A 26828-nucleotide genomic window follows, 5' to 3' on the forward strand; every position below is an offset into this window, starting at 1 on the left:
ATGTAGACCCTGAACCTGGCCTATAGCAGCACTTTTGGCTCCTATAGAAACTTTCTGGGCCCCCCACACATTAAGGTGATGTGCAGACTGCTGGGCTACCAGGGCATTGCTGTGGTGATGGAGGAGCTGCTGAAGGTTGTCAAAAGCCTGGTGAGTGTGTAATGATGTGCAGGAGCTATGATTTCATGATGCTACTGTGCTTCATTCTTTGTGAGTTCACTTCCCTTTAAGTGGAGTTAAGCTCTCTGTTTCTACAGCTTCAGGGCACCATAATGCAGTATGTGAAGACCCTGATGGAGGTGATGCCCAAGATTTGCAGACTTCCACGCTACGAGTACGGTTCCCCGGGTATGTCAAAGTGTAGCCAGCTGATACACAATGTCTGGGTCTGATACAAGCAGTAAAAAAAACTCAGCAGATACTGCACATGTAGAAAAAGATAACAGTGATATTTGATACGAGTCAAAGAACACCCATACATGTGAATATAAGCCACTGCGTGGAGACATCTGGTGCTTTTTGGTCTCAGTGCTGGATTTTGCTTGTTTTGTGTGTTAGCGTTCAAACTGCATTTTATTGACTTTCATTTTAACTGGTAGAAAAGGCAAAACCTCTGAGCACAGTGGATTTGCTCTGTCAGTCGTGTCAGGGTCTTAGCCGCACAGACTGAATCTGCAGAACAAGTCGGAGTAAAATCTGAAGCTGTGAGTCAGGAGCGAACGCTTCATTCAAATGAAGCAAACTGCTGGAAATGAGTCGTATTTAACATTTTAATCAAAGCTTTCAAATGTGAGGAGAAAAACTGGTCACATTTCCTTTTGTTAGATGACCTTGTTCAGTCAAAAGATTTGCGTCACATCTACGTGTATCCAGCAATGATCCAGAAGCACCTAGTCTGACATGTAGGCAAAACACTGATTGGCGTAAAGGTTTTCCTTAATGGGAAAGGAAGTATCAGTGGACGTTCACCAGGAAGAGGAGGCACAAAAAAGTAATCAAAGAGTTGCGGTGGACACGTTTCAGTACAGAGACCTTTATCTTGACTTTCTTTACTCCACTGAGGGAGCAGCAACAGAACAAACATGAGCCCACAAAACCTGCCCTTCATGTGCTTATCAGGGAGCGCTGCATACCTGCTGTAATCTACTTTTGAGTGCTGTTATCTGTAGCAGATATGTGATAACTGCAGTGTAATTCCATTCAGGTATCCTGGAGTTCTTCCACCACCAGCTGAAGGACATCGTTGAGTACGCTGAGCTCAAGACTGTGTGTTTCCAGAACCTGAGGGAGGTGGGCAACGCCATCCTGTTCTGTATGCTGAGTGAGCAGAGCCTGGTACGGGTCGCGGGGTCATCGGGAGCCTCTGGCGACTTTAAGATGCTCCGCAGATGTTTTCATTATTTTTTTTCCTCATGCAGTCGCCTCCTATTCTAAAGTTTTGCTGTTTTCCCTCCAGTCACAGGAAGAAGTTTGTGATTTGCTGCATGCTGCACCTTTCCAGAACATTCTTCCCAGAGTCCATGTCAAAGGTAAATACTGAGAGGAAAAGTCAATTTTATTTGCACAGTCAAAACAGCAGGAGGGACCCAAAAACTTTTCCAGTTCAGACACATGTATTAACATCCCAGATCTCTAAAACGTCCACTTGAATAAGCGGCCTAAATTTAATAAACAAAGTAAGAATGTGTAATATTTTGTAGTCCCTGCACAAGTCACAGTTGTTCCTGGGCAGGGTTGGACTTGTTTATAACTTTATGGACAAATTTCTAGGCAAAGTCAACAGGCAGATGGGTTCCTATTGATAACTTTGTGCTCTTTGCTCTGCGCAGTTCATACAGTGTAATCAATAAACTGTCTCCGTGCTTTATCTGCTCTGGGTCCAAAACAATGATTCAAGCGTCTGAAATCTCTGCTCGCTGTTGAATAAAAGGCGGATTCTGGTGGTGCCAGGGTGACTCCCAGCGATTTAACCATAACCCGAAATCACAAAACTCTTTAATTTCCCTTCATGCGACCTTAAGCTCATTGCATCCTGCTTAAGTAATCTAAAAAGGGTCACAAGGACTTCATCACATTGACCCTTTTATCCGTCTGTCCGTCCATGCTCTGCTGTTATCGCTCCGCTCAGATCATTCTGGCAGCAGGATTTATCCAGATTTGCCTCATTTTTCAAATCGTCCTGGAGGAACTTGAAGTGTTTCCTGGCCACATGAGATTTATGATCTCTTGTGCTTCCTTTTGGGTTTTCTACCTTTGGATGGAAGGATCCTGATCAGATACCAGAATCCTCTCGATGTCTGTCTGCTTTGACATGAAGGAGCAGCTGCACTGAGCTTGTTCTGGATAAGGCTTATTTTATTTGTATGAACCCCCACCTTTTTTTTTTTTCTCTAACCAAAGACAAGTTTGTTTAAATAGAGGCTCATTTCATCTGCGTGTATTCATGATCTCATCTTTTGGTTCCAAAGTTGACTAACAATGAGACTCATTAACCAGCTGAAAAAACGAAACCTTTCCATGTAAATTTCCTCCTTGGTTTTTCCCGTCGCTCAAGGGTGAGATGCTGAGATGCAGCACTCAGTTGTTTTCCATCATTAAAGTATTGTTTTAGGAAAAGCTTAACAATTTTGAAAACAGCTGGGTGCTGTGTTCTAGCAAACATTAGTTCAGCGGGAGTCAAGAGTGCTTTTGTTGGGTACGGTTTTCAGCCGGGATTACAGAGAGTCAGTTATTCCAGCGCAGCATTATCTGCAGCAGGTGTGCATGCGTGTGTGTGTGTGTCAGAGACACCAGCGTGCCATACTGTGGTTTACTGATATGTTTTCATGGGTTGCAGAACATTGTAGAGGTTGCATCTTGTTCTGGCTGAAAATATTGCTAATTTTTATGATTGTTTTTAAATATTAAAATCCCATAAATTTAAAATTTTATAAACCCAAACTGGATGCTGTAGCCATCATGTGTGCGTTTGATTTTCTATTAATAACAAACTCGATCTGTGCCTCTCATCTCAATTTTTTTTTTTTCTTTTGATGTTTACAATAACTTTAGCTTATTCCAGGCAAGCAAAATTTTACCTTCATTCTCTGAATATTTCCAGACTTGCATTGGGGCTTAATAGAAATTTGGCACATTCTTAATTTTCTTTTTCCAACATCTTTTTAAACCCTCATAATTCAGAAATATCCAGAAGAAATTTTAAGAGCTGAAAAACACATTTACTGTCTGTTTACATGAACTGCAACCAAATAAATTTTATACCCAACTCGTGTCAAAATCGATGACAAAATCCGATTTTTGCTCGGCGCGATTTTGTTTTTCTCTGTAAATCGTAGTTTGAATAAGCTGTAGCAGTTTAACGTCTGTGACGTAGAGGAGCATAAACGGCCACAGGGTACCCTGGATGTTTGATCCGTTTCTGATGAATCATCGGTGGTTGCTCATAAAAAGCTCATCTTCTAACTGTGATTCCATCTGTGTGATAATATTTTTCCATTAATGTTTTATTTTAAATGTTCAGTATGAGTAAGCCCATGCACGAAGGTGCGGTTTGTGCATTTACTTTCCACTTGATGTTGATCACACTTTTTCTTTTTCTTTTTTTTTTTTTTTTTGCCTTTCTTGCTGGTGTCATAAAGCTCCGTTACACAACCTGTGTATTTCCAGGACCTGGTAATCTGGAAAAATCTTAATATGAAGGTCAAATTCTGGCAGGCTTCATTAAATTTACTAAAGTTAATGTAGAAACAAAACAGCTGATTGTGAGAAGTTTTTGTTTTATTTAATTTTTTTTTGTTATACAAGTAACAACTCTGTCGGACTGCGTTTTGGCACATTTTCACTTTTTTCCTTTCTTAGTCTGAATTTTCTATTTCTTGTAAGCTTTTATTTTTTTTATTTTTTTAAACCTCTTTCTTAAGAACAAATTTCCACTGGTTGACAATCCTCAACTTAAACTTCATGCATTTCTTTGTCTGTCTGTGTAGAGGGGGAGCGCCTCGACGCCAAGATGAAGCGCTTGGAGGCCAAATACACGGCGCTGCATATGGTTCCCCTGATAGAACGCCTCGGCACACCACAGGTAAGAGCCACCGGATGGTGTGTTCACTTTCCCTCGGGTTAGTTATGTAAATACAAATGCTGGAGTGTTTCAGGGCCAATTCAAAACCAGCTGATGTTTGTCTCTAACAACCAATGAGGAAACTACTTTCTTCTCAGTACAGCTGAGAGCTGGAGTTAAAACATCTTCAGAACTTAAATAAATTCTCCAGGAGGACTTCATGAACAAATTTGCTGCCATATAAATGTGTTTCATCGTATGGACTTTATCCTGAGGATGACATCAGGCAATAAACCAACTTATTTTGTTTCCCTCTGAACACACCATTAAGACAGAGATAAGCTACAGTTGCTCCTGTGTCATGTGACACTTATGGAGGATGCTGACCGGTAGACGATCTTTTGAATGCTTTTACTTCTCTTTCAGCAAATAGCCATCGCTCGTGAGGGCGACCTATTGACCAAAGAGCGCCTGTGTTGCGGTCTGTCCATGTTTGAGGTTATCCTCACACGTGTGCGAGGCTTCCTGGAGGACCCTGTGTGGCGTGGGCCGTTGCCCAGCAACGGCGTGATGCACGTGGACGAGTGTGTGGAGTTCCACCGCCTCTGGAGCGCCATGCAGTTTGTGTACTGCATTCCTGTGGGAGCCCACGAGTTCACAGTGGAGTGAGTGTGGCCGAACACAAACACGCACACGCTTCCTCTCACCTAATATTTACTGACACACCCTCTTCCTGTCCTCCAGGCAGTGCTTTGGAGACGGCCTCCACTGGGCAGGCTGCATGATCATCGCCCTGCTGGGACAGCAGAGACGCTTTGACATCCTTGACTTCAGCTACCACCTCCTCAAGGTGCAGAAGCACGACGGGAAGGATGAGATCATCAAGAGCGTGGTGAGTTTGAAAGACATGAGCACGGCTGTTAAATACAGCATACATAAGGTGCAGATTTAACGCATCTTCCCTCACCTGATGTCCCCGAGCATCTCCACCAGTTACTGCATCCAAAATAATGAGCACACCATCTCAAATAGCAAATGTACCAAGAATATAAGTAAAGACCTGCGTATGTCTTCAATTCAGTTAGATTTTTTTATTCATTTTTAATTATTATTTTTGACACACATCAAGAAAATGTGATTGACTTTTCTGCTTCATGCCATAACCTGCTGATATGATTTGAAACCTCAACAACAGGCTGTTAAACGCACGGCTGAACTCTGAACATTAGATAATAAAATCTGCTGATGGCGCCCTGCGTGACGTGACGTGCAAAGTTAATAAAGATTATGACCCGTATGGAATTTATCAAGGTGAGTTTAGGTTCACATGACTTCTGTTTGTTGTCGTTTTGTAGCCTTTAGGGTGTTGATAATGATGTAATCTGGCTTCAGTCACACCAGATCATATGAGACTCAGATTTAAAAAGCTATATTCCTTTTTTAACCTCTGTAAATAAGTGATACTTTTCTATAAATACTTTGTAAAAAACCACAGTAAGAACTGGTAATGAAGCATGAAAGATGAGCTTGATGAGTTTCAGATCCTCCACCTCTAATTTTTGTCGTGGAGCAGCCAATAACGTCGCAGCGTTTAAAGTCACTAAACAAGATCCGTCTCAGGTGTGAGGCTGCAACAGTTAAAGTAACTTCGTACATTACTGAGAGCAAACCACACTGAACTGTTGTTTTTGTTTTCTAATGCTGTGTTTCTGCTTTGAGTCCAAAATTATGAATTATGAATTTCACTGCTAACAGAAAGCTAAATACAGCTCAGCGTGAAGCTGCAGACGTCCGTCCTTCTGCTTCATGAGCACAAGCGTGTCGGCGATCACAAGAGCGGCTTCAGGTGTTCATTTTCTTCAGTTTTGCAGCACTCTGGTCCTTGCGGAGGCAGCGCAGGGAAGTTGAAATCAGAACTCGGATTTCTGTCAAAAAAAAATACTTGAATAATTTATGTTGAAATCTGTTACTGAGTGTATCCCCTCAGAATGTAGCAAAGAGCACAAAAGGCTTCAGCGTGACCCACTGAATCATAAATGGACTGTTTTTTGTTTTTTTTGGGGGGGGGGTTTTCCCTCACGGACTATGAAAGAGTTTTGAATCAGTTGGGAGTGAAGTGTAGGACGATGAAAGAGAAATGGGCGTGATGGTTCTGTTTGCTAGGAGCTTACCTGCCTCTCAGGAATTTTTGTTGCGTTTTGTTTTCCGTGATTGTTGATGAACTCTTTGTTGAGTATTGTGCGTTGGCAACACTGACCCAGCAACATTGTGATGCATTCATGGGCAGATAAGTAGGTCACTGAGAACCAAACCCACAGGTTTCACTGAGTACATGGGGGGGGGGGAAAGCTAATCAGCGTGGCTGCACATGAAAACACAGAATGAGGTTCTGAAGTCGTCAGATAGTCGCTGCAGGTAACCCTCCGCGATGTTACACTCTTCAGCGTTTGTGTGGATTAAGCAGATGAGTTTGTTTTAGAACTGCCGGGAGCTGGATTTAACCTTGAAATGAGCCTGGCTAACTGTCCCGTTTTCTTGGTGCTCAGCTCACATCTCCCAGCTGGATCCTCAGATTGAACTGAAACACTGTTAAAGTTCATAATAAGCTGTTTTATACACAATTGCATACAATTTCCTGTTCTTCCACTGCCATTTGGAAACACCAAATATCAAACAGGCTCTTATAGCTCCTCCCCCTTTATGGGAGCTTTTTATAATTGGCTGTCCCAGATAAACAGAAGGTTTAAACAGCAGGTCAGCGGGGCTTTTCTGTAGTTCCACAGAAATAAATCCTAAAGCCCAAGAAAGAGTTGGCATTTTTTCCTGAAGTTGCTCATTCAGAACATCCTCATGTTCTACAACAAGCCACTAAATGAGACTGCAGAAGATGTCAGGCAAACTCCAACCCACCAAATGCACAAGCTCAGAGGCATTGATGGCCACCACGACTGCAATGTTTATGTCTGAAGTTCAGGGTTTTTTTTGTTGTTTTTTTAAATGCAACTGATGCAAATACTCTTGAGAAACTGCAGAGAAAAGTTATCTGGCTAAAACGTATCACAAACTGTTATTTCCTGTGATGATCCAAAAGCCCGTAGGGGGGGTTAAGAAAAATAATGTTGGGAATTATTGTGTTGTCAACTTCAGGGCTGACCTACGGTACTATAAATACACCCTGCTCTCTCTGTGACCTCAGAATGGAGAGTTTGAAAATCTGTGTAACACTGAGCGTTTAGCACAGTCTGAGCTGTTGGCTTTATGTGCTATTAGAAACTGTGGCCACGTTTAAAATAAACGTTCACCAGTGAAATAGGATCTGACATAAAAGCAGCAACGTGATTAAGTGGGACCTGTTCTGAGCTCATTCCCGTGTTTGTCTCCCTTTCAGCCTCTAAAGAAGATGGTGGACAGAATCCGTAGATTCCAAGTCCTCAACAACGAGATCTTCGCCATCCTGAACAAGTACATGAAGTCTGGCGACGGCGAGAACATGCCGGTCGAGCACGTGCGATGCTTCCAGCCTCCGATACACCAGTCGCTCGCCAGCAGCTGAGGCGGCCGTCGACACTGTGGACCAGCGTGAAGTTTCAAACACTGTCCGCATCACCACGAATATCGCCCTTTAGGTCTGAGGACCATCATGTGTCAGAAGTTGGGCCACTTTTTCTTTTTTGTATTCATTTGTGCCTTATCAGAAAAGAATATTTCCCCTTTTTGGATATTCTTTGTTTTATACTTGCAGACAGAAGTAGATCAGAGAGAGGAAGTAGTTTTTATCTGACGTATTTAAGGGTTTGCGGTGGCGGGTGTTTGAGGGTGAGCATTAATCTATTTTAAGTGTGGGTGATGGTAAATTTATATTTTCTACACTGTTCAACTTGCATGCTAAACATTTTAAGTGGAACTGAAGTAACAGAGCTCAAGCTCATGTTCAGCATTTATTCACTGTGCCTTATGTTTTAATCATTTAATTCAATAAATATGTAACAAATGTTGGTTTGTGTCAAGCTTTTAATGTAAAAACTGCAAAGAAAAAGTTCAGAACTCCCAACATTAACTGCCGTTACCTTCAAGTATGACGACAACTCAAATCATAGAACGTCCTATCAAATGTAGTCATTGTCAGCAGGACTTCATAAAGTATATATATATTTATATATATATATTAAAACTTCATCTGATTCATAGAAAGGAAGTCAGTGCATGAAGGTGCATGTCCATAAAACCTTTTTATAAAACTTATTTACAGCGCTACACAGGAATGAAATTAAGTTTAACTAGAGATGAATATGAGCCATATTCCAAGAAAAGTAAGGCAAATTAAAACATTAACTACAATCCACTGGTCTGTTCACGCCCCGGATCGCTGATTGTCTCATTCTCGCGCTCCACGTCTACATCAGAGCCGCGGCCGAGTCTTCTGGAATAGGGAGGTCCTTAGTGATCCAGCAAGGACGTCATCGTGCCATTCCTTCTGGAGACGCTGTCGAAATGCGAAGCCGTGTCTCGCTCCTCCAAGTCTCCGGCCGACTTCTCGTCCAGCAGTTCGTAGGCGGTGTGAGATGCTATGCCGTTGGCTGTGGGAAACGCTCGTTCTTCCTTCCGCATGGACACCGCGAGCGTGGCCAGGCTCACGCTAACGTCTTTAAAGGCGTGGAGCAGGAAGATGCCCACGATGATTGTGAGGAAGCCACTGAGTGTACCGATGACATCGTCCGCTCCCATGTGCTCCCACTCTTTGAAGAGGATGGCAGAGCAGGTGAGCACGGACGTGGTGAAGAACACGTAGTAGATTGGCGTTACCAGGGAGGTGTTGAAAATGTCCAGAGCTTTGTTCAGGTAGTTGATCTGCGTGCTCACACAGCCCACTAGACCCAGGAGCAGGATCCACGCCAGCGGGTTTTTCACCACGCTCGTCCCGGCGATCGCTTCCTTGATGGCGATGCCCAGTCCTTTCACACAGGACACAGAGAGTGCTCCGATTACCGAGCAGATGGTGATGTAGACTAGGATGTTGGTCTGGCCGTGGCGGGGACCCACAACAAATATGAAGATGAGTGCAACGATGATGACGAGGGTGGCAAAGACAAGGAACCCTGAGAAAGAAAAGGAGAAGGGACGGGGAGCATTTCAAGAAAATAAGCATCTGCAAACCATCACTATTCTCAGCATCCTTCACTTCAATAAATCCAATCTTATCTAATTCCGGGTTGCAGGGGGCTGATCCCAGCTGCCATAATGTGTACACCTAGGCCAGGTTGCCACTCTGTCACTGGACTAATGGAGAGACAACAATTTACACTCACATTCACACATATGGGCAATTTAGAATCATTAACCCAACCCCACCGAGTACCCAGAGAGAACCCACGCACACACAGGGAGAACATACAAACGTTTAACAGTTAAAATTAATGTAGCCCTTCCAACTTTAACGTGTGACACACAAATCTTTTTTTTTTTTTTTTACTTCCAGAGAGCAGGAGTCTGTTTTGTGAGGTTTTTTTTCACATCGTCTTTGAGCTAAAACAAATCGACTGAAGCAGAATGACACAAGTTTAGCTTTTCAAAACCATAGAAACAGATTTATTTCCCTCATATTTTGCATATTAACACATTTGTTCATATGAGAGTAGTTAGATAACTAAAACTACTCGCAGAAAGAAACATCTTAACCAGCTGAAAGAAAGAGATTACATTATTGTTTCAGTTATTTTAAAGTTTTTCCATGACCTGTTATTCTCACATGACTCTTAAGTCAGGAAGTGTTAGATTTGTATTATAAAGATTGGATCTTGCTCCTGACCAAATATTCTCCACATTCAAATAATCAGAAAGAGTAATGCTAACAATGAAACTAACAGTGGATACTAAATACTTTTTTGCTTCAGATGTGAACTTTGTGTTACAACAACAGAAAGTGACTCAAACAATTCCTGAGTTATCGCAGGTAAATTCCAGCTTCCATTTCCTGTCTGATGGAAATGAAAATATTCCAAATATACAGTGGGGCAAAAAAGTATTTAGTCAGCCACCGATTGTGCAAGTTCCCCCACTTAAAATGATGACAGAGGTCAGTAATTTGCACCAGAGGTACACTTCAACTGTGAGAGACAGAATGTGAAAAAAAAATCCATGAATTCACATGGTAGGATTTGTAAAGAATTTATTCGTAAATCAGGGTGGAAAATAAGTATTTGGTCACCTCAAACAAGGAAAATCTCTGGCTCTCACAGACCTGTAACGTCTTCTGTAAGAAGCTTTTCTGTCCCCCACTCGTTACCTGTATGAATGGCACCTGTTTGAACTCATCATCTGTATAAAAGACACCTGTCCACAGCCTCAAACAGTCAGAGTCCAAACTCCGCCATGGCCAAGACCAAAGAGCTTTCGAAGGACACCAGGAAAAGTATTGTAGACCTGCACCAGACTGGGAAGAGTGAATCTACAATAGGCAAGCAGCTTGGTGTGAAAAAAAATCAGCTGTGGGAGCAATCATCAGAAAATGGAAGACATACAAGACCACTGATAATCTCCCTCGATCTGGGGCTCCACGCAAGATCTCATCCCGTGGGGTCAAAATGATCATGAGAACGGTGAGCAAAGATCCCAGAACCACACGGGGGGACCTGGTGAATGACCTGCAGAGAGCTGGGACCAAAGTAACAAAGGTCACCATCAGTAACACACTACAACGGCAGGGAATCAAATCCCGCAGTGCCAGACGTGTTCCACTGCTGAAGCCAGTGCATGTCCAGGCCCGTCTGAAGTTTGCCAGAGAGCACATGGATGATACAGCAGAGGATTGGGAGAATGTCATGTGGTCAGATGAAACCAAAGTAGAACTTTTTGGTATAAACTCAACTCGTCGTGTTTGGAGGAAGAAGAATACTGAGTTGCATCCCAAGAACACCATACCTACTGTGAAGCATGGGGGTGGAAACATCATGCTATGGGGCTGTTTTTCTGCCAAGGGGACAGGACGACTGATCCGTGCTAAGGACAGAATGAATGGGGCCATGTATCGTGAGATTTTGAGCCAAAACCTCCTTCCATCAGTGAGAACTTTGAAGATGAAACGAGGCTGGGTCTTCCAACATGACAATGATCCAAAACACACCGCCCGGGCAACAAAGGAGTGGCTCCGTAAGAAGCATTTGAAAGTCCTGGAGTGGCCTAGCCAGTCTCCAGACCTCAACCCCATAGAAAATCTGTGGCGGGAGTTGAAAGTCCGTGTTGCTCGGCGTATAGTAAACGTTTGACCTCTGTTATTGCCAACAAAGGTTATGTTACAAAGTATTGAGTTGTATTTTTGTTATTGACCAAATACTTATTTTCCACCCTGATTTACGAATAAATTCTTTACAAATCCTACCATGTGGATTCATGGATTTTTTTTTTCACATTCTGTCTCTCACAGTTGAAGTGTACCTCTGGTGCAAATTACTGACCTCTGTCATCATTTTAGGTGGGGGAACTTGCACAATCGGTGGCTGACTAAATACTTTTTTGCCCCACTGTAGCATCTGCTGAATGCGCTTTCACAAAAGTGAAAATACACGCTTTAGTTGTTCAGAGGGTGTGGTTCACTGAAACCTGCTGCTGGTAAACAAAGAAACTGAACATTTCTTCCACCTGATTGCCTGGAGCCAGTTTCCTCAGTGAAACAGAAGAACGATGCAAAATAGGATAACAAGTTTCCTGAAAGATCAACTTGCGTTTTTGTTTTTTTTTTGTACATTGTATTGATCAGTGAAAATCTGCAGATCTCTGTTAGCGCCCGGGACCGGTGTTGGGAGTATAGTGGCTTGTGATCCCCTGAAGCTGGGTTTGTGCTGCCTTCAGGAATCGAACCTGAGACCTTTTGCATGTAAGGCATGATCATGTTTTGTGAAGCAAAGATGAATATTTGGAGGAAATATCTGTAGACACGATCTACAGAGAAGAATTTTTTTCTGTACCTGGGTCAACCAGCTTGGCCGCCATCTCCTCGAGGCTGCTGATCTCCTCTTCCTTCGGCGCGTGAATGACCATGGTGGTGGAGCCCAGGATACTGAGCAGACAGCCAAGCTTCCCGTGCAGGTTTAACCGTTCCGTCAGGAAGTATGACGACAGCACGGCGCTGCGACCAAAAATAAATAAATAAATAAATTCATTTCAGGTCACACACACTCTTACACAATCAAAACATTGAGGTGGATGAGACACATGCACTCATCAGTACCTGACGAGCACGCTCAGGGCTCCCAGCGGTGTGACTAGCGTTGCAGGAGCAAAGGCGTACGCGGCGAAGTTGGCCGCTTCCCCAGCCCCCACTGCAAAAGGTTAACAGACAGTTATTTCCACACATGAAGGAAAGTAGAACTGTCCTGTGACAGAGACATGCAAACACTGTAATACTATCTGAGGTTTAGGGCATTTTGCAACAGAGGTAGTAGAGAAAGAAAGGGTTTGACAATGGGACAGTGACAAAATATCTTAAAGCTAGCGAGATGAAGCTGGATTATTACATCTGTAATAATGAAATACATGCACCAATATACCATCTGATTCAACAATGAGATTACATTTAGCTCATTTGTTATTACCAAACACTTTCGTTCATTCCCAGGTCCTTGTTTTTATTTTTGGACTTTCCTAGAGTAGCCCTGCATGATTCACAGTTCAAAATAATCCTAATTTATCTCACTTGTGTAGTCAGACTTCACCGACTGCCTGAAATAAGCCGTTTCAGCCCCTTTAAGGAGACTTTCTGATCCCAGAGTAGGAAACAAATCTGTGATAAACTGAGTGTTTGGAGCAGTCTGAGCTTTGAAGGATTATTGTAAATACACTGAGCTCATCATTAGAAACTTTGGACATGTTTAATATGAACATCCGCCACTGGTAAAGGATGACAAGAGAGAGAAAAAAACAAGGTTTGCTTTAAAATCAAGTGTAAGACTGAGATCGTGATTACTTAACATGGTTAATCAGTCCTTGGAGAACTTAAATATCTAATATTAAAAAAAAAAGTTCTTCCTTGAATTTGAATTGTAATTCAAGAGAATGGAATTAAATAAGTAAGAAAGAATAAATCTGGGCAGGTTTTCTTCAGCTCAATCTGCCAAAGACCAATTCTGAGCTTTTCTGTAACGATAACAAAAGTGAAGGAGACGCAAAAGAAGTCCTGAATGTGTCAAAATAACAACAGCAGCAGGTCTCCTTCAAACAGCATCAGCAATCAGCATGAGCCCAGGTGGTGCATCCACAAAGACAAATACCAGCTCCTGAAACCACATGTGACCTCAACATATGCAAATATGTTATGCACCAACTCTGGAGAATGTCTGCTACACCTGCATCTGAATGATCTCATTTCATTTTGAGCCACAGCGTTATCACTTACTTGATAGTAAACCTGCCCACCACAGCCACTCTTTCAGATACGCATGACCTCCCTGCCCTGAAAAGCAAAAGAAATGTTTTCATTTCCACGTGATTCCTCATTTCAATGTCACTTGCATGTAAGAAAAACCTGAATTATGCAACTCCTCGCTTTGACTGCAGGTCAGGCGATGGACGTGAACTGAAGGTCGAGCAGAGCGCTGGAGTTAATGATTGCTAGGATTTAAGAGTGTTCATGACTCATGCACACAAACAACATGCAGACACACACTTAAACACACCCTGCACAGGTGAGGAGAACCTGACAAGCCTGAAATGTCACAATGGATAAGCATGTGTGGAAACACCCCTCACAGGGAGTGCCTGTGAGGGGGGAACAGACAAGCAAACAAACAGAAAAAGAAGACTGAAGTGTGGGTCCCCTCAAGGATTGGGGTAACCAGCATCGATGCTCAGAAAAAAGCACCCCTACCTGCCCGTGTGGACCCCTTCCTCGCCAACCTCAGAAGTCCTTTCTTCTTCAGGATAAAACTGCCTCCGATGAAGATGCTGGAGCTGACGGCCAGCGCCAAGCCAATGTAGAAGTCATATTTGCCCCTGTCTTGAGCCATAGTGAGGCTGGATGTGTTGATGCGGTCTGTCACATTTACCAGCTGACAGCGCAGGTGCTGACCCGGTAAGGTGCAGTTCTGTCCGACCCAAACACCTGACAGCAGAAGAACAGACCACAGGCTGGAGTGAGAGACTCATAAAGACCAGTGTTTAACGTCAGCACCCCAGCAGGAACCTACCGTGACCACAGTCCACTCTACACCCTGGAAAAGCATCACCTGAGGAGTTGGAGGAATCCATCTACCTGCTGTCCTTCCTACCTACAGTCTGCTCCCATTCACGCACATCCGAGTGACTCTCGGTAAAACCTGAAGGGTTTCTGGGTGTTGTACTGAGATACATTCAAAAGCATTGTGCAACTAAGTCACCTGCTATGTAAATCACCCATCTCCAGTACTCAAGAATTCAGGAAGTGATACGAAAGGGAGGCTCACCTGGCCGCGATAGGTGAGGCTTAATGTCGAGTTAGCCTCAGGCGGTCTCTTTTTTTACGGGCTGCTTTGGTGTTTAACTGAGTCTTCCCTGTGTGGACACTAATCTGTGCTTTAACTCACCGGCAGAAATAAAGAAAGCGTGTAAATGCTGCTATACGCCGCTAGCCGCATTAGCTTCATTAGCGCGGAGGCTAGCTGGCTGACTGGTTGGCTAACGCAGAGTGAATGAAGCCACTGAGAGTCTCTTTGCGCCGCCTTTAACGAGCACAGAGCTCGGATTATTACCTGCTCACCGCGGGCTGCTCAGCTCCACACACACAAGAAGGTTCTCGCTGATGAACAGTCTGCTTTCCGGCTCCGTGGCTGCGCATCACCTACTGCTCCCTCCGCGTTCAACCAGCGCGCACACGCCGAGCCTCCAGACGCTGCTGCCGCACTGCGCGCCGCTCCTTCCGCCTCGCACAGGACACGCGGCCGGAGCGGTGTGCCCTCCGCCGGCGGGACCCAGCACCGCAGGCGGGACGCAACATCGGAACCACCTGGACCCGGAACCGCAGGCGTACTGGAAACTCCATCTCCATCATCAGGTCTACCGGGGAAACCTAGCAGCGCTTTATCATTAAAAAGAAAATCAGTGGTTACTAAGGTTATGATAGTTAAGTAAAACTAAACTGCTAAAACTAAATGTAATATCTATATATATGTATAGATAGATAGATTTCAAACGCACTAAAAATAAAATAATAATATAGATATCCTTATGATTTAGCATTTATTCGTTTTATCACAGTTTTATTACACTTGGTATTGAGGGTAATGTTTTTGAGACTGTCAGTCAGCTGCTTTCAAAAGGGCATGCCTCTCTATGCCCTTCATACCAATGACTGTAGAAAGCAGTCATTGCTTCATACAATCATAATTAGAAAGACTAAAACAAAAGATTTTCAAGCAATTAAAAACTAAATTGAAGCAAAATAAATAAATAAATAAGCACTCTGGAAAATAACTGAAACCAAACAATTTAAAAATAAAAAGTCAAAATGAAATAAAAATCCCAAATAAAAAATAACAAATTATACTTCCTAGATAATACATTTTATTGCAAATGTGGTTTCTAATCAGACAGGTCTCACTTCAAAACATTTTGGTGTAATTTTCCAAAACAATGTATTTTAAATGTCATCCTTTGAAACCTGAATGGCCTGTTTTTGTTTCTCATACCTATATATGCTTATCTGTGGCAGACATTATAGATGTTTTAATATTATTAATTAATTAAGCGGTTTTAAAAAGCATGCAAATGTTTGTCTTTGAAATAAAGACATAAAAACTTGCAGTTCGGTGCTTAACAATGTTCATTAAACCACCAGCCTGGGTAAGGTTTATGCCACAGCTGGCATAAATGAACAGTATTGGTATTTACCAAAATCATTTTTATGTTTTTCTAATAAGTAATCCACCAGTATACGCAGGCTGTTTAATAATAATATTGTAACACTAAAAATATTTTTTTCTTCATTAATTTTAAAATGTGTTCTTTTACAACACCTAATAAAACATTTGTAAGGATGCCAAATTCCAGTTATTTTCTTGCATTCCTGATCAGAAAAATTAGTTTTAGTGGTTAAATCCTATGCTCAGATAATTTCTGACTTCTCCGAGGAGTCTATTGTGCTGGCTTGAATTTGGGTATAAAAATGTGAACAGAATCGTATAATTTTTCATTTTAAACATTTTTAAACAGTTTTTTTTAACTCGATGTTTGAGTGAATTATAGATAGACAGTATGCTGGTCTGATTTGAGCACCAAACTTGAGATAAACTGAATAATGTGATTGCACTAAAGTCCTCACACTCAGGGTGCTTTTCATCCTTTGTTATTTGGCTGCTTCAGTTTCAAAAATCTGGTTTGGAAATGTGGAAAATTTCAAAGAGTTTGTGCAAAAAGACTCAGATCTGAGGTCTCTACAGCAGGAAATCTGATCACCATGGTTCACTGCAGAACAGGGAACCATAAATATGCGCGGAGTCATAATTGACCATGCTGGGTCAGTCTCTAGTTAACAGTAAATGAGAAAGTGTCACTACAGTTTAAAAAGACGGAAGGAACTTATTCATTTATTCAAATATGTAGTTTATATTTGTTATGTTTGACTAACTAAAATAATATCCAACTCAGTTGATCGTCTATGCAAACTATTCAGACCGTCTCCTGAAATCTTCAGATTATGAGACAAAATTTCATGTTTGAGCTGCATTATAGCACAGCTTACAAACTCAAGCATGAATGTAATATTCATTCAATTGTATTCAGACATTATAATCAAAGTAAACAAGTTTATTGGCCCGTTTAAGTTAAAAGGGAAGATTAGCAGACAGTCATAAGTGTGGATGTGCTCGTCATGTTTATCATTTTTCATGATCTACTCTTAATAGTTTATGATAACAATAAAGTCACAGCCAGGAAACATCTGCTGACGTCTTCAGTGACCTCCAATAAGCTGAATTTAACACCCAGACTTTGTGTTCACTGGTGTGATAGTCAGAGAGATTCATTATGTGCCTCACAGTTTTCAAATTGTCCCAGAGGAACATCCAAGCTCCTCAGGTGTGTCCAAACTTTTGACTGGTGCTGTACATCATGTGAGATATTTGGACTGGAGCCTCCTTCCCTCTAAATAACAGAAGACAATGAAAAGCTAATCTGTAAGCTATTTCAGTAGAATTTAGCTTATCTTGTGTGATTTAAAAGTATTAATCAATCTCCCTTTTAAAGGATTATGAGTTATAGTCAGTTGCATTTAAAATGGATATAAATTAAGGGTTTGACACTGATGGAGGCACATCTTACGTCCACTTGTGTGTTTGTTCTTCCGTGAAGAGCTTCTGATGATGTTCACATGCTGGTATGTTTGCTCTGAGTCTGTGCATTAGTAATCTCAGGAGGAATGACTCATATAAATAACCAGGCATGAAAGTAGAACATTAATTAATTTATTCAAGTTTTAATGTATTCGTGTAAACAGCGAGTGGCCACAGAAGAGAAGGAATGTGTTACAAAATTCTCCTTTGCACAGAATACTCAGTCGTCCTCCACACAGCTGAAGAGGCAGCTTATGGAGTTACCTTCAATAATTTACAGGCGGCCTGAACTCACGGAGGTGATTCTAAGAACTGAGACAGCCTGTAAAAGCCTGATGGGCAAGACTCTGGAGGAAAGGAAGCACAGTTATTTACACAACAGTGACAAATTAACTGTCGGTCCTCAGACCACATTTAAGCTTGTAATGAAATGCCTCATTTATGATTCCAGTGCTCTTTAGAGTTTTTCAAGCAGGAAAATGTTCTATCAGTCTACACGTCCTCCAACTTTTCTTTTTTTTTTTTCATTTAAAAAAAACAAAAGAAACAAAAACAGGATTTGGACCACTGGTGCGATGAGGAGAATGGAAAGTGGTTTTTAACATTGCAGGCTTTGATATGATTGAAATTTTCTGCTTCTTTTTCATTAAACTGTGATATTTTACATTGGACAACACATGGAGAGGAGAAAGAGGACCCCTGATTTTTAATGTTTCTGCACAAAATCTTTGAACTCCATATCCCCAAACCAGATGATTTAGAGTTTGTTAAAGTTCACTCAGTCGTAGATAAAGGCATTAGAAACACAGAGAGAAACATTAAAAATATAATCTTCTTTAAAATAAAAGGTGTCATAAGATAATTCAGCTGATTGAGGGTTAACTAGATGAAAGCGTTAACATCATATCTAGTGTTACTTCAAACATATTTAAGATAAAATAAACTAATTATATATCTTATGTTGTTTTGGTCATTCAAACTGGAGGTAGGAAAAAGTCTCAGGAACTCAACTTTGGCGCAGATGCGATGTAAAGGATTAAAAGGCATCTGAATCAGTCTGACTTTTCCTCTTTTTTCTTCCACGTAATCAGCGCCTCCTGGGAAATGTGCAGTAAAACAACACCGACGCACACCGTGGTTAAAGCACACAGTATGGCGAGGCTGTCTGTTATAGTCAGCGCGGTCCACTCCTTAAAAAGAAGACCGGAAGCTAAAATCACGGTGGACGTGAACGTCACATAGTAAATCGCTTCAAATATGTTGGAGCTGAAACACTCCAGCGCCTTGTTGATGAAGAAGAACTGTGTGAGGATACTGACAGCCAGCGTGCCCAGCAAGCCCAGGAAGAGCGCCCGAGCCCTGCTGCTTGACGGGCCCTCGCCGAATGCGTCCGGAACCGCCAAGCCGAGGCCTTTGCTGCTCGGCACTGTGAAGCTTCCCAGCAAGGAACATATGGCAACGTACACCATGATGTTAGATGTGCCATGAGCCGGAGCGACCCACACGATGAGAATGATCAGCAGCAGGACCACCACAAGGGCGTACGTGACAAACACTGCAGGACAACAAGAGAAACCAAGAGTTATTTTAGGAGCAGGTGTAGAGAAGTTGTATTACACACTAACTATAGTCCTTTTTACTGTCTGCAAAGTAAAGGAGTGTATATTGGTATTTAATGGCCTACTGAAAAGCTTCTGGACACAACAGATCAGTCAGATGAGGAAGTGTATATACACATATACATAATGTTGGTGTAAAACAGAATGACTGATTAAGTGCATAATCAGTGTGAAGGAAACAGCAAATAAAGAGCCCCTCTGCGTTACCTGGGTCGAGGAGCCTCTCCTCCAACTCGAGCCTTGAAGTTGCCTCTGCTGTCGGGGCGTGAATGATGAGCACCACAGAGCCGCAGCAGCATAAAACACAGCCGAGCTTCCCCAGGATGCTTAAATGCTCTTTCAAGATCCAGGAGGCCAACACAGCCCTGCAGCACCCAAACACACACCGTCAAAAGTTCAAGAAATTAAAGTGTTTAAACAGTTTCTTCTCTTGTAGAGCTTAAATCAGGGGTGGGGAACTCCAGGCCTCAAGGGCTGGTGTCCTGCAGGTTTTAGATCTCACCCTGGGTCAGTACAACTGAATCAAATGATTAGTTCATTACCAGGCCTCTGGAGAACTTCAAGACATGTTGAGGAGGTAATTAAGCCATTTAGATCAACTGTGTTGGATGAAGGACACATCTAAAACCTGCAGGACACTGGCCCTTGAGGCCTGGAGTTCACCCACCCCTGGTTTAAATGATGCAGCAGTATCATTTAAACCATTCACTAATACTACCAACAGTTTAAAGGCTGTAAATATTAATCATACTGTTGACTCCCATCAGCAAATAAAGAGGACCTTTACTGAAAGGAGTGGCTGAGATTTATTGGCTGTGTCCCGACAGTTTTACACACCTACAACCGGTGATCCAGTTTCATTAAGTTATATGATTTACAGATGCTGGCGTTGACTGACAGACATGATTTTATTTTTAAAATAACAAAAAAATTATCAGCTTTTTACAGTTGATCTTCAACTTCAGGCATGTTACCTAAAGTAGAAGATTTACAACTTCAGGTAACATACCTGTCAGATGAGAGGTGTGGCAGTGATAAGGATATAAGGATTTATGTCTTCAAGTGCAACAGAAACAACTGATTCAACAGGGCGAGAAGTTTAATCCTCTCAGGTTAAAGTAACACAAACATTCTGCTGTCAGAAATTGTGATTTCTGTCTTTTAATAACCGTTTTCCCAAGTCTCAAATAAATAATCAATCAGTGGACAAAAAGAAATAAGGATGATCACTGTTATACCTTAAAAACCATTTCAGAATCAGAAAACTTTGTTGTCCATTGGAAAGCAGGGGATTTAAACGTGTTACTCAGTGTATACAAACAAAACAGCAAAAGAAAAGGAACATAAGACACGATATAAACGCCACACAGCAAGATCATGTGATGCTCAAAAAACAAACAAACATTATTTGGCTGCAGGGAACTGATAGTGCTGTCTTTATGTCCCACTGCCTGGGTGGAGATCTGACACTGTGTGGTGTCAGTTTTTTTGTTTATCTGCTCAGTGACCCGTGACAGTTTTTGATTTGTTTTTACTGAAATAAATGTGTGCCAATATACGATGCTGTAAGTGTGAACATCTGGTCTGGTTTTGTGGTGAGTCACAGGAAGTGTTCCGCATAGCTCACTACTAGGCCCCATCCTCTTCACTTTTTCAATTCTAAAAGCCAAATCTAACTTAAATTTAAGCGTTAATGGGTAAATGAAATGGTGTATCTAGCTTCTCATCAGCAGGGGCAGATTCAGCTCCGATCGTTGACTTTTAATTATTTCTTTGAACATAAATCTGTAACGACTTCAAAAAAAGAAGAGTTGGGTGCACAAGTTTGAATTTATTTTGGATTTTCTGTAATCCAGACAGAGTCAAAAATATAGATACAAACACAAATAAACATACACACTCACTTTAATTTTTTAATAAGTGATGCTGCAGGTTTTACGAAGTTGACAAGGCCAAAGGACTGTTAACTTCTTGTTAGTGGTCATGATTGACTTTGGTTGTTGCTGTTTGCCAGCATTAAAAAGGATTTGTTTGACAACACTCAATAGACTGACCAATACTCAGAACAAATCCAAGGAACTCAGTGAAGATCTAAGAATAAAAATTGTAGTTTTACGCAAGTTGAAAAGGTCTCTTGAATCCATTTCTAAGCAACTGCAGAATTATCAATTCAAACAACCGTAGATAAGTACAAGTTACTCAGATATATCACCACTTTGCTAAAGTCTGAACGAAGACCAAAACTGTCTCCCTTGGATGAGAGGAAATTGGTAAGTATTTTTGGGGAACAACCAAGGAACCATCAAGGCTCAAGCATGCCATAAGCTGGAACCTGTTGTAACACCAGCATCGCTGTACACAGTGAAGCAAATTTTACATCGCCATGAACTGAGAGGGAACCACCAAGAAAGAAACCCCTGCTCCAAAATCAAAACCTCCAACAGCTTGATTTAAAATTGCAAATGCCCAGGTGGACAAGTCAAATGTTTCCTGGAGAAAAGGTCAGACAAGAACATTTTTATCTATTTTAACAAATGACAAAAGGTATGTTTGGAGTAAAGGTGAGTCCTTCAAACCTAAAAACACTACACGATCTGTTAAGCATGGTGGTGGTAGTATCATGCTCTCAGGCTGCTTTGCTTCGACGGTACTGGTAGATTGCAAAAAGTGGATTGACTAATGATGAAGACCGACTACCTCCAAATTCTTCATCTTAACCCCAATTCGATTGTTAAAAGTTAATGCTCCAAACACACATTAATACTTAAAACTGCTCTTGGAATTACTAAAGCAGGATAACATAATGCTTTGGAAATGCTTTTGGAACCACAATCCTAAATGAAAATTAGTGGATAACACTTAAAAGCGGGGTCAGTGCCAGGAAATAAAGCAGCTTAAATTAATTCTACCAAATATAGCAAGAAGAGTGGTTGATTTGGTACTATATAGAATTAAACAAAATATTAGTGGGGTTATATAGATTTATGGTTGGACCTATAAAGACATTAAAGACGTATGTTGTACATATATAGCTCAAAATGACCATGATATTCATGCCCATGAGGAGTTGATTAAAACTTCTGTATGATGTTTGTAGTTTAGCCCAAAAAGATTCCACGTGGAGCTGAATACTTAAGAAACAAACAACCAAATGACGAGCAACTGAACTCACCCAAACAGCACTCCTAGGGCTCCCAGAGGAGTAACTACCACCGCAGGGGCCACATTGTATGCCAGGAAATTACCAACCTGACCCGTAATCACTGCAGAGATTCACAGACAGGTGTGTGAGACATATAATTTTCTAAATAACACACCAAGTCTGTAAATGATACTCACTACACAGTGTCCCACTCCACCACACCACATCTGTGAGGTACGACCTTCCTGTTGGAGAACATTCAAAACTTCAGTCAGTCTCTATTAATCCACAAACAGCCACGTTTACTGTTTCTGTGCTTTACCTCTGTGGCGGGAACGTAGTATCCCTTTTTTCTGCAGCACAAATGTCGACCCATTAATGAAACTTGATATTATAGCTATTGTTATTCCCAGATTTTGAGAAGAAACTGCCGGTAGTCCTGAGTCAGAGGCCATTACTGCTGCTCTGTTTACTTCCCGTTTCTTTGAGCCACAGCGACACCCAGCGGACATCTCAGCTTCACCCCAGGTCAGCCCAGCCTCTCCTATGTCCCGCCTCAAGTCTGAAAGTAGCGTTAATTTTATAACACCGCTCTGCGCGCAGGGCGGCCGCACTGGAATCAGTGGAATCAACATTGCTGCCTCTTGCGCAATAAACCCCGCCCGTGGGTACGCTGTGGTGATACACATGCATCGCACTGAAGCAGGCAGTTAAAACTACGTAATTTGTTTCCATGTCTCGTGCACTAGTTCGCGATCCGTCAATCAAGCCCATAATGAAGGTCTCGTTAATGCAGCAGAGCAGCTGAGGGGACGAGAGCAGATTGAGAAGAAACCGCAGGTAATTCACAGCGTTGTTGCTGAAAACTGACATGTTCCTGTCTGTGTTACTGAGCTCCGTGATCCGCTGCGTGTCGCTCGGTTCGGTGTCAGCTCACAGCAGCTCGTTTATCAGCGCCTGCATGAGAGCTGCTTTAGCACGGGCTAGTGCTAGCTGGCTAGCAGGCTAAGTGATTAGCTTTAGCGCCAAGCTAACGCTGCCCAGCGTTAGGTACAGCTTTATGAGCTCAGTGATGCTGTGTCAGTGTGCGGTGTTCTCTGACTGCTGTTTGTTATCATGTGTGGGGAAATAGCGTCAAAACATCAAGGTTATCACTGCTTTTGCTAGCATGCAATGCTGCGATCTGCTGTTTTCCTCCCAGCGATTTATGTAGCTGAAACATTTCTGGCCCCAAATCATAATCGCCTTCATGTTATTTAACGTCGTTCAACGCCTTATTTAGGCTCTGATTAGGTTATAATTATTACTACCCCTGTTATGGATGAGAGTCTTTCTTGTCTTATGTAAAGTTGTTTTTCAAACCCAGCTGCTAAAGCTCAACCCACTTACTGCTTAATCACATTTTTATGCATCATCTGTCAGTGAATATTCGAGTCCAAGTTTCCCATTTGTTTACACGCCTTTTCATATTACCTGACTATGGAGAGCTTTCCTTACTGTCACTCTACACACACAGACGAATATTTATATAAAACGAAGTAACATTAACATGATATTAACACGCTAAACTAGTATAGTCGTTGCTGTATACTACTTTCTGTGTCAAACAGCCAACAAAACTGAATTACAGTCGTAAAAACAGGGCTTACATAAAGTAGAATAAATGCAGCATGACAAACATGGCCAGTAGGGTAAAATAACAAAAAATTAATATAATTAAGCATGTTAAGCACGTTTGATTTTGCAGATTTCTATGATCGATGCACTTCCTGATGCAGCCCAAATTTTCCTCCTGGGACCATCCAATGATCTTGTCAGACAAATATGTAAACCACTGCTGTAGTGGTTAGTGGACATATTGAACAAAGGATATTGAAGATGAAATTGTCTGGCATAAGGACCCCAAGTGACGTCATCATGAATGTAGTGAAGGAGGACATGCAGAGGGTTGGTGTGACAGAGGATACTAGGGATAGAGCGAGGTTGATGCAGGTGATATGATGTGGTAACTGCTAAAAGAAGAAGAAAAATAGTCTTCTTCTAAATATCCACTGTGTGATGGCAGTAATCTATAGTAGATCCCAAGTTTGTCTCAGTTCCTTTTCTAACAGCAAACGGTGATACCATTTCTAATGAGACAAGCTTTAGAAGCAGTTAGGAGGGTGTGAGGTTCATAAGGTTTGACTAAATCCATAAGCAGGCTTTAAAAGTAATTTAAGTTAAAATCTATCTGATACCTAAGAGTTGGCCAGTGTGGGCATCGAGGATGGTGATGTGGTTTCATCTCTGGCAGTTTAGGTGGATGTGGGACCTTTGGCACAGATTCGAGTAGAGGAAATTGTAGAAGTCTAAACCTGATGCTAGGAAGGAGTTGATGACTTTATCAAGATGCGTTAGAGATGTAAAAAAAAATTTATTAAATGTATTTCTTCGCTGGGGAAGGCTAGCCAGTACGGCCTTATTAATTTGTGTGTGAAAGCACAGCTCAAAGTCAAAGATCACATTCAGATTGATGCTGAGGGCAGATTTTCAAGGTTTTTATTCAGGTTCCAGGTCAGATATGGAAGGAATAATAAGAGCTTCAGATCTGGACTCTTTGATCTAAAGAAAGAAATGCATTTTGTTACTAAATAGGCTAAATGGAGCATATACCTGTGTATCAGCCATATGAGCAACAGTGTAAATCACCATTATATTGATGGATTATCTAACGGATAAGTGTAGGTATTACAGGATCAGGCAGCACAAGAGGAACAGATGTTTTGCAGAGAGTGGTCAATGTATTATCCACAGCCACAGTTATTTGGATGACTTCTGCATCAAACAGTGAAGGAATCAAAATAGTGTGAGGATTCCAACTGAATTTGAATAGCCATGATGGAGGAGAAGAAACACAGACACATTCAAACAGCTAACAGAGACACTGCATTGCATGAAAATGTCTGAGATTATACCACATCGCAAGCAGCACAATTCCACTCAGATTCACATTCCTTTCCACCTGGAAACTAGAATAGAAGTAATTACTGTGGCCTAGGAAGTAGGGCTGGGCAATATGAGAAAAATCTAATATCACAAAATTTTTTGGCTTTGTTGCGATACACTATATATATCACGATATGTCTTGAGCCCCAGCACCTGTGGTAACGTGGGCTAAGGGGGTGAGCTGCAGTTTTAAGCCTTCATGAAATCAAGTTTTTCATGTAAAGATCGGCATGTGTGGTATCCACAGAAACTTCAGAATCTCGGTTAAAAGCTCATGAGAACCATTTCTACAACCACTAAACACTGTGAAAACTACAAACAATTAAAAGAGCAGTTACGCAATTTTGCAAAATGTCCCTAAACACAGAAAACAAAGCCACAAACTCACTTGACTTTTTGTAACGAAGCAAATTGTGCATTGTCTAAAAGCAGAGATCTTGCAGATTTCGAAACTGCAAGTTTTGTCACGCTCCGACCAAAATCTTCCACTTGGGAATGGGAATCAATGCATTCGTGGCATGTGGAAGGGAAAAAAACATATTAAATTTCATGCAGACAGCTTAATATTTCCATGGCAACCTATACTCGATGGTTACGATAAAACCATTGAGTATAGCCATCATACGCAGAAAAACTTGCGATACATCCATTATATTCAATATATCGCCCACCCCTACTAGAAAGGTCTTCTTGAAGCACATCAAACTGCTTTCACTGTGTTCCCTCTGGTTCTTCGTTACCTCGCTGAGCTCATCCATCTAATTGTCTTCACTTGAGCGATAATCGTCAGGATAAAAACAGACATGCTTTTAATGATTTTACTGACTTTACCTAGGATGAAGTCACTAAAAAGTAGCATATTAAGGGAAAACTTGAAACAAACCTGGAAAGTAAAGTTTGTAATTGATGGTCATAAAGCTCAGTCCATTTTCATGTACTTACATTGTCATTATTTGTGGATTCCCACCTTGCAGTGACTTTATTAAATTGTCTTTTTATAGCACTCCTTGTTGCATGGTTTTCTTGCAGGTTGGCTGCGTTTGCAGCCCAGAGAGGAGAGGGAAAGATGCCTTCTCCATCATTTACCCTCGATGCTCAGCTGAGATTTCATGACAAATGGCTGAAGATAGACCTGCAGGTATGTACACGAGAAGGAGGCAGTGGCACAAAATAATATTTATCGTGGTGGGTTTTGTTTTTTGGTTGTTGTTTTTTTTTCCCCCCCAGTCACTTGATCTGTCAAGTGACTGAGGAGAAGAGATGATCTGTAATGTTTCTTATCTTTACCTCAGCTGTGAGATCAATTTTCCAGATTAACTGGGAAAACGTTACCCCATGTCAGTGTGTCATACTCACTGTTGTCCCCTAGCTGTTTCTTTGTTTTCTAAATATTTCAGAATCGTGGTGCCTTATTGATTGTATTTTACATGACTGACTGCTGTCATGTCAGAACCAGAATTAGTAGAGTTTTATATTTTGAAACCTTTAGTTTTCAGTTAAGTTTAATTTCACTTACTTTGCAGAGAGGGTTTTGTCATTTCACTTTAGTTTTTTATTCTTAAGAAATGTTCAGACTTAGTTGAGTTTTTAACTGGTTTCGGTGTTTGTGTCACTTTTTTCTTTTATATGTAATAGTTGGTGTTTTTCTGGAGCCCAATTTTGAGAGGTTCAAAACAGGAAAAACGGTGCATTACAATAATACAGACAGTTGGCTCACAGGGCAGTAA

General features: G+C 41.5%; 3 protein-coding genes across 7 annotated transcripts in view; 2 read left to right on the plus strand and 1 right to left on the minus strand.

Annotated features, from left to right (window-relative positions):
- Positions 1-8055, plus strand: part of cyfip1 (cytoplasmic FMR1 interacting protein 1) — a 40709-nt gene extending 32654 nt beyond the window's left edge. The window contains exons 24-31 of the mRNA XM_082525586.1: positions 7-150; positions 258-348; positions 1205-1335; positions 1457-1529; positions 3987-4081; positions 4487-4725; positions 4805-4952; positions 7449-8055. Coding sequence (XP_082381712.1) covers positions 7-150; positions 258-348; positions 1205-1335; positions 1457-1529; positions 3987-4081; positions 4487-4725; positions 4805-4952; positions 7449-7613 — 1086 coding nt within the window. The 3' untranslated portion in view covers positions 7614-8055. The remainder of the gene's footprint in view (positions 1-6; positions 151-257; positions 349-1204; positions 1336-1456; positions 1530-3986; positions 4082-4486; positions 4726-4804; positions 4953-7448) is intronic.
- A 2-nt stretch (positions 8056-8057) lies between these two features.
- Positions 8058-22653, minus strand: LOC309701429 (magnesium transporter NIPA2-like). Of its 3 annotated transcripts, XM_082525589.1 has the most exons (9): positions 22439-22653; positions 22314-22361; positions 22147-22237; positions 19182-19339; positions 13920-14153; positions 13449-13505; positions 12285-12375; positions 12022-12182; positions 8058-9156 (listed from the first exon to the last, which is right to left on the minus strand). In XM_082525589.1, the coding sequence occupies exons 1-9, from the start codon at positions 22626-22628 to the stop codon at positions 8498-8500; spliced, it is 1689 nt and encodes a 562-aa protein (XP_082381715.1). In that variant the 5' UTR covers positions 22629-22653; the 3' UTR covers positions 8058-8497. The 3 variants fall into 3 exon arrangements, with proteins under 3 accessions (XP_082381715.1, XP_082381714.1, XP_082381713.1); XM_082525588.1 differs by lacking the exons at positions 19182-19339; positions 22147-22237; positions 22314-22361; positions 22439-22653 and adding an exon at positions 14779-15097; XM_082525587.1 differs by lacking the exons at positions 19182-19339; positions 22147-22237; positions 22314-22361; positions 22439-22653 and adding an exon at positions 14239-14771.
- Positions 22654-22844: 191 nt separating this feature from the next.
- The window catches only part of herc2 (HECT and RLD domain containing E3 ubiquitin protein ligase 2), a 58550-nt gene continuing 54566 nt past the window's right edge, over positions 22845-26828 (plus strand). For all 3 annotated transcript variants that reach the window (XM_082525583.1, XM_082525584.1, XM_082525585.1), the window contains exons 1-2: positions 22845-22956; positions 26131-26239. In XM_082525583.1, coding sequence (XP_082381709.1) covers positions 26168-26239 — 72 coding nt within the window. In that variant the 5' untranslated portion in view covers positions 22845-22956; positions 26131-26167. The remainder of the gene's footprint in view (positions 22957-26130; positions 26240-26828) is intronic.

Source organism: Aulonocara stuartgranti (assembly GCF_965226115.1).
Source record: "Aulonocara stuartgranti genome assembly, chromosome: 23".
NCBI classification, from domain to species: Eukaryota; Metazoa; Chordata; class Actinopteri; order Cichliformes; family Cichlidae; genus Aulonocara; species Aulonocara stuartgranti.

What these genes read in the sequence shown, in the direction of transcription:
- LOC309701429 (XM_082525589.1), bottom strand. Translation starts at nt 22,628, where the DNA reads ATGTCCGCTGGGTGTCGCTGTGGCTCAAAGAAACGGGAAGTAAACAGA. An exon ending in GGAGAGGCTCCTCGACCCAG is followed by an intron (nt 14,154 to 19,181) that starts GTAACGCAGAGG and finishes TTCTGCTGTCAG; the next exon opens with GTGTTTGGGTCGGACAGAAC. An exon ending in GCCCTGAGCGTGCTCGTCAG is followed by an intron (nt 12,183 to 12,284) that starts GTACTGATGAGT and finishes TTTTGGTCGCAG; the next exon opens with CGCCGTGCTGTCGTCATACT.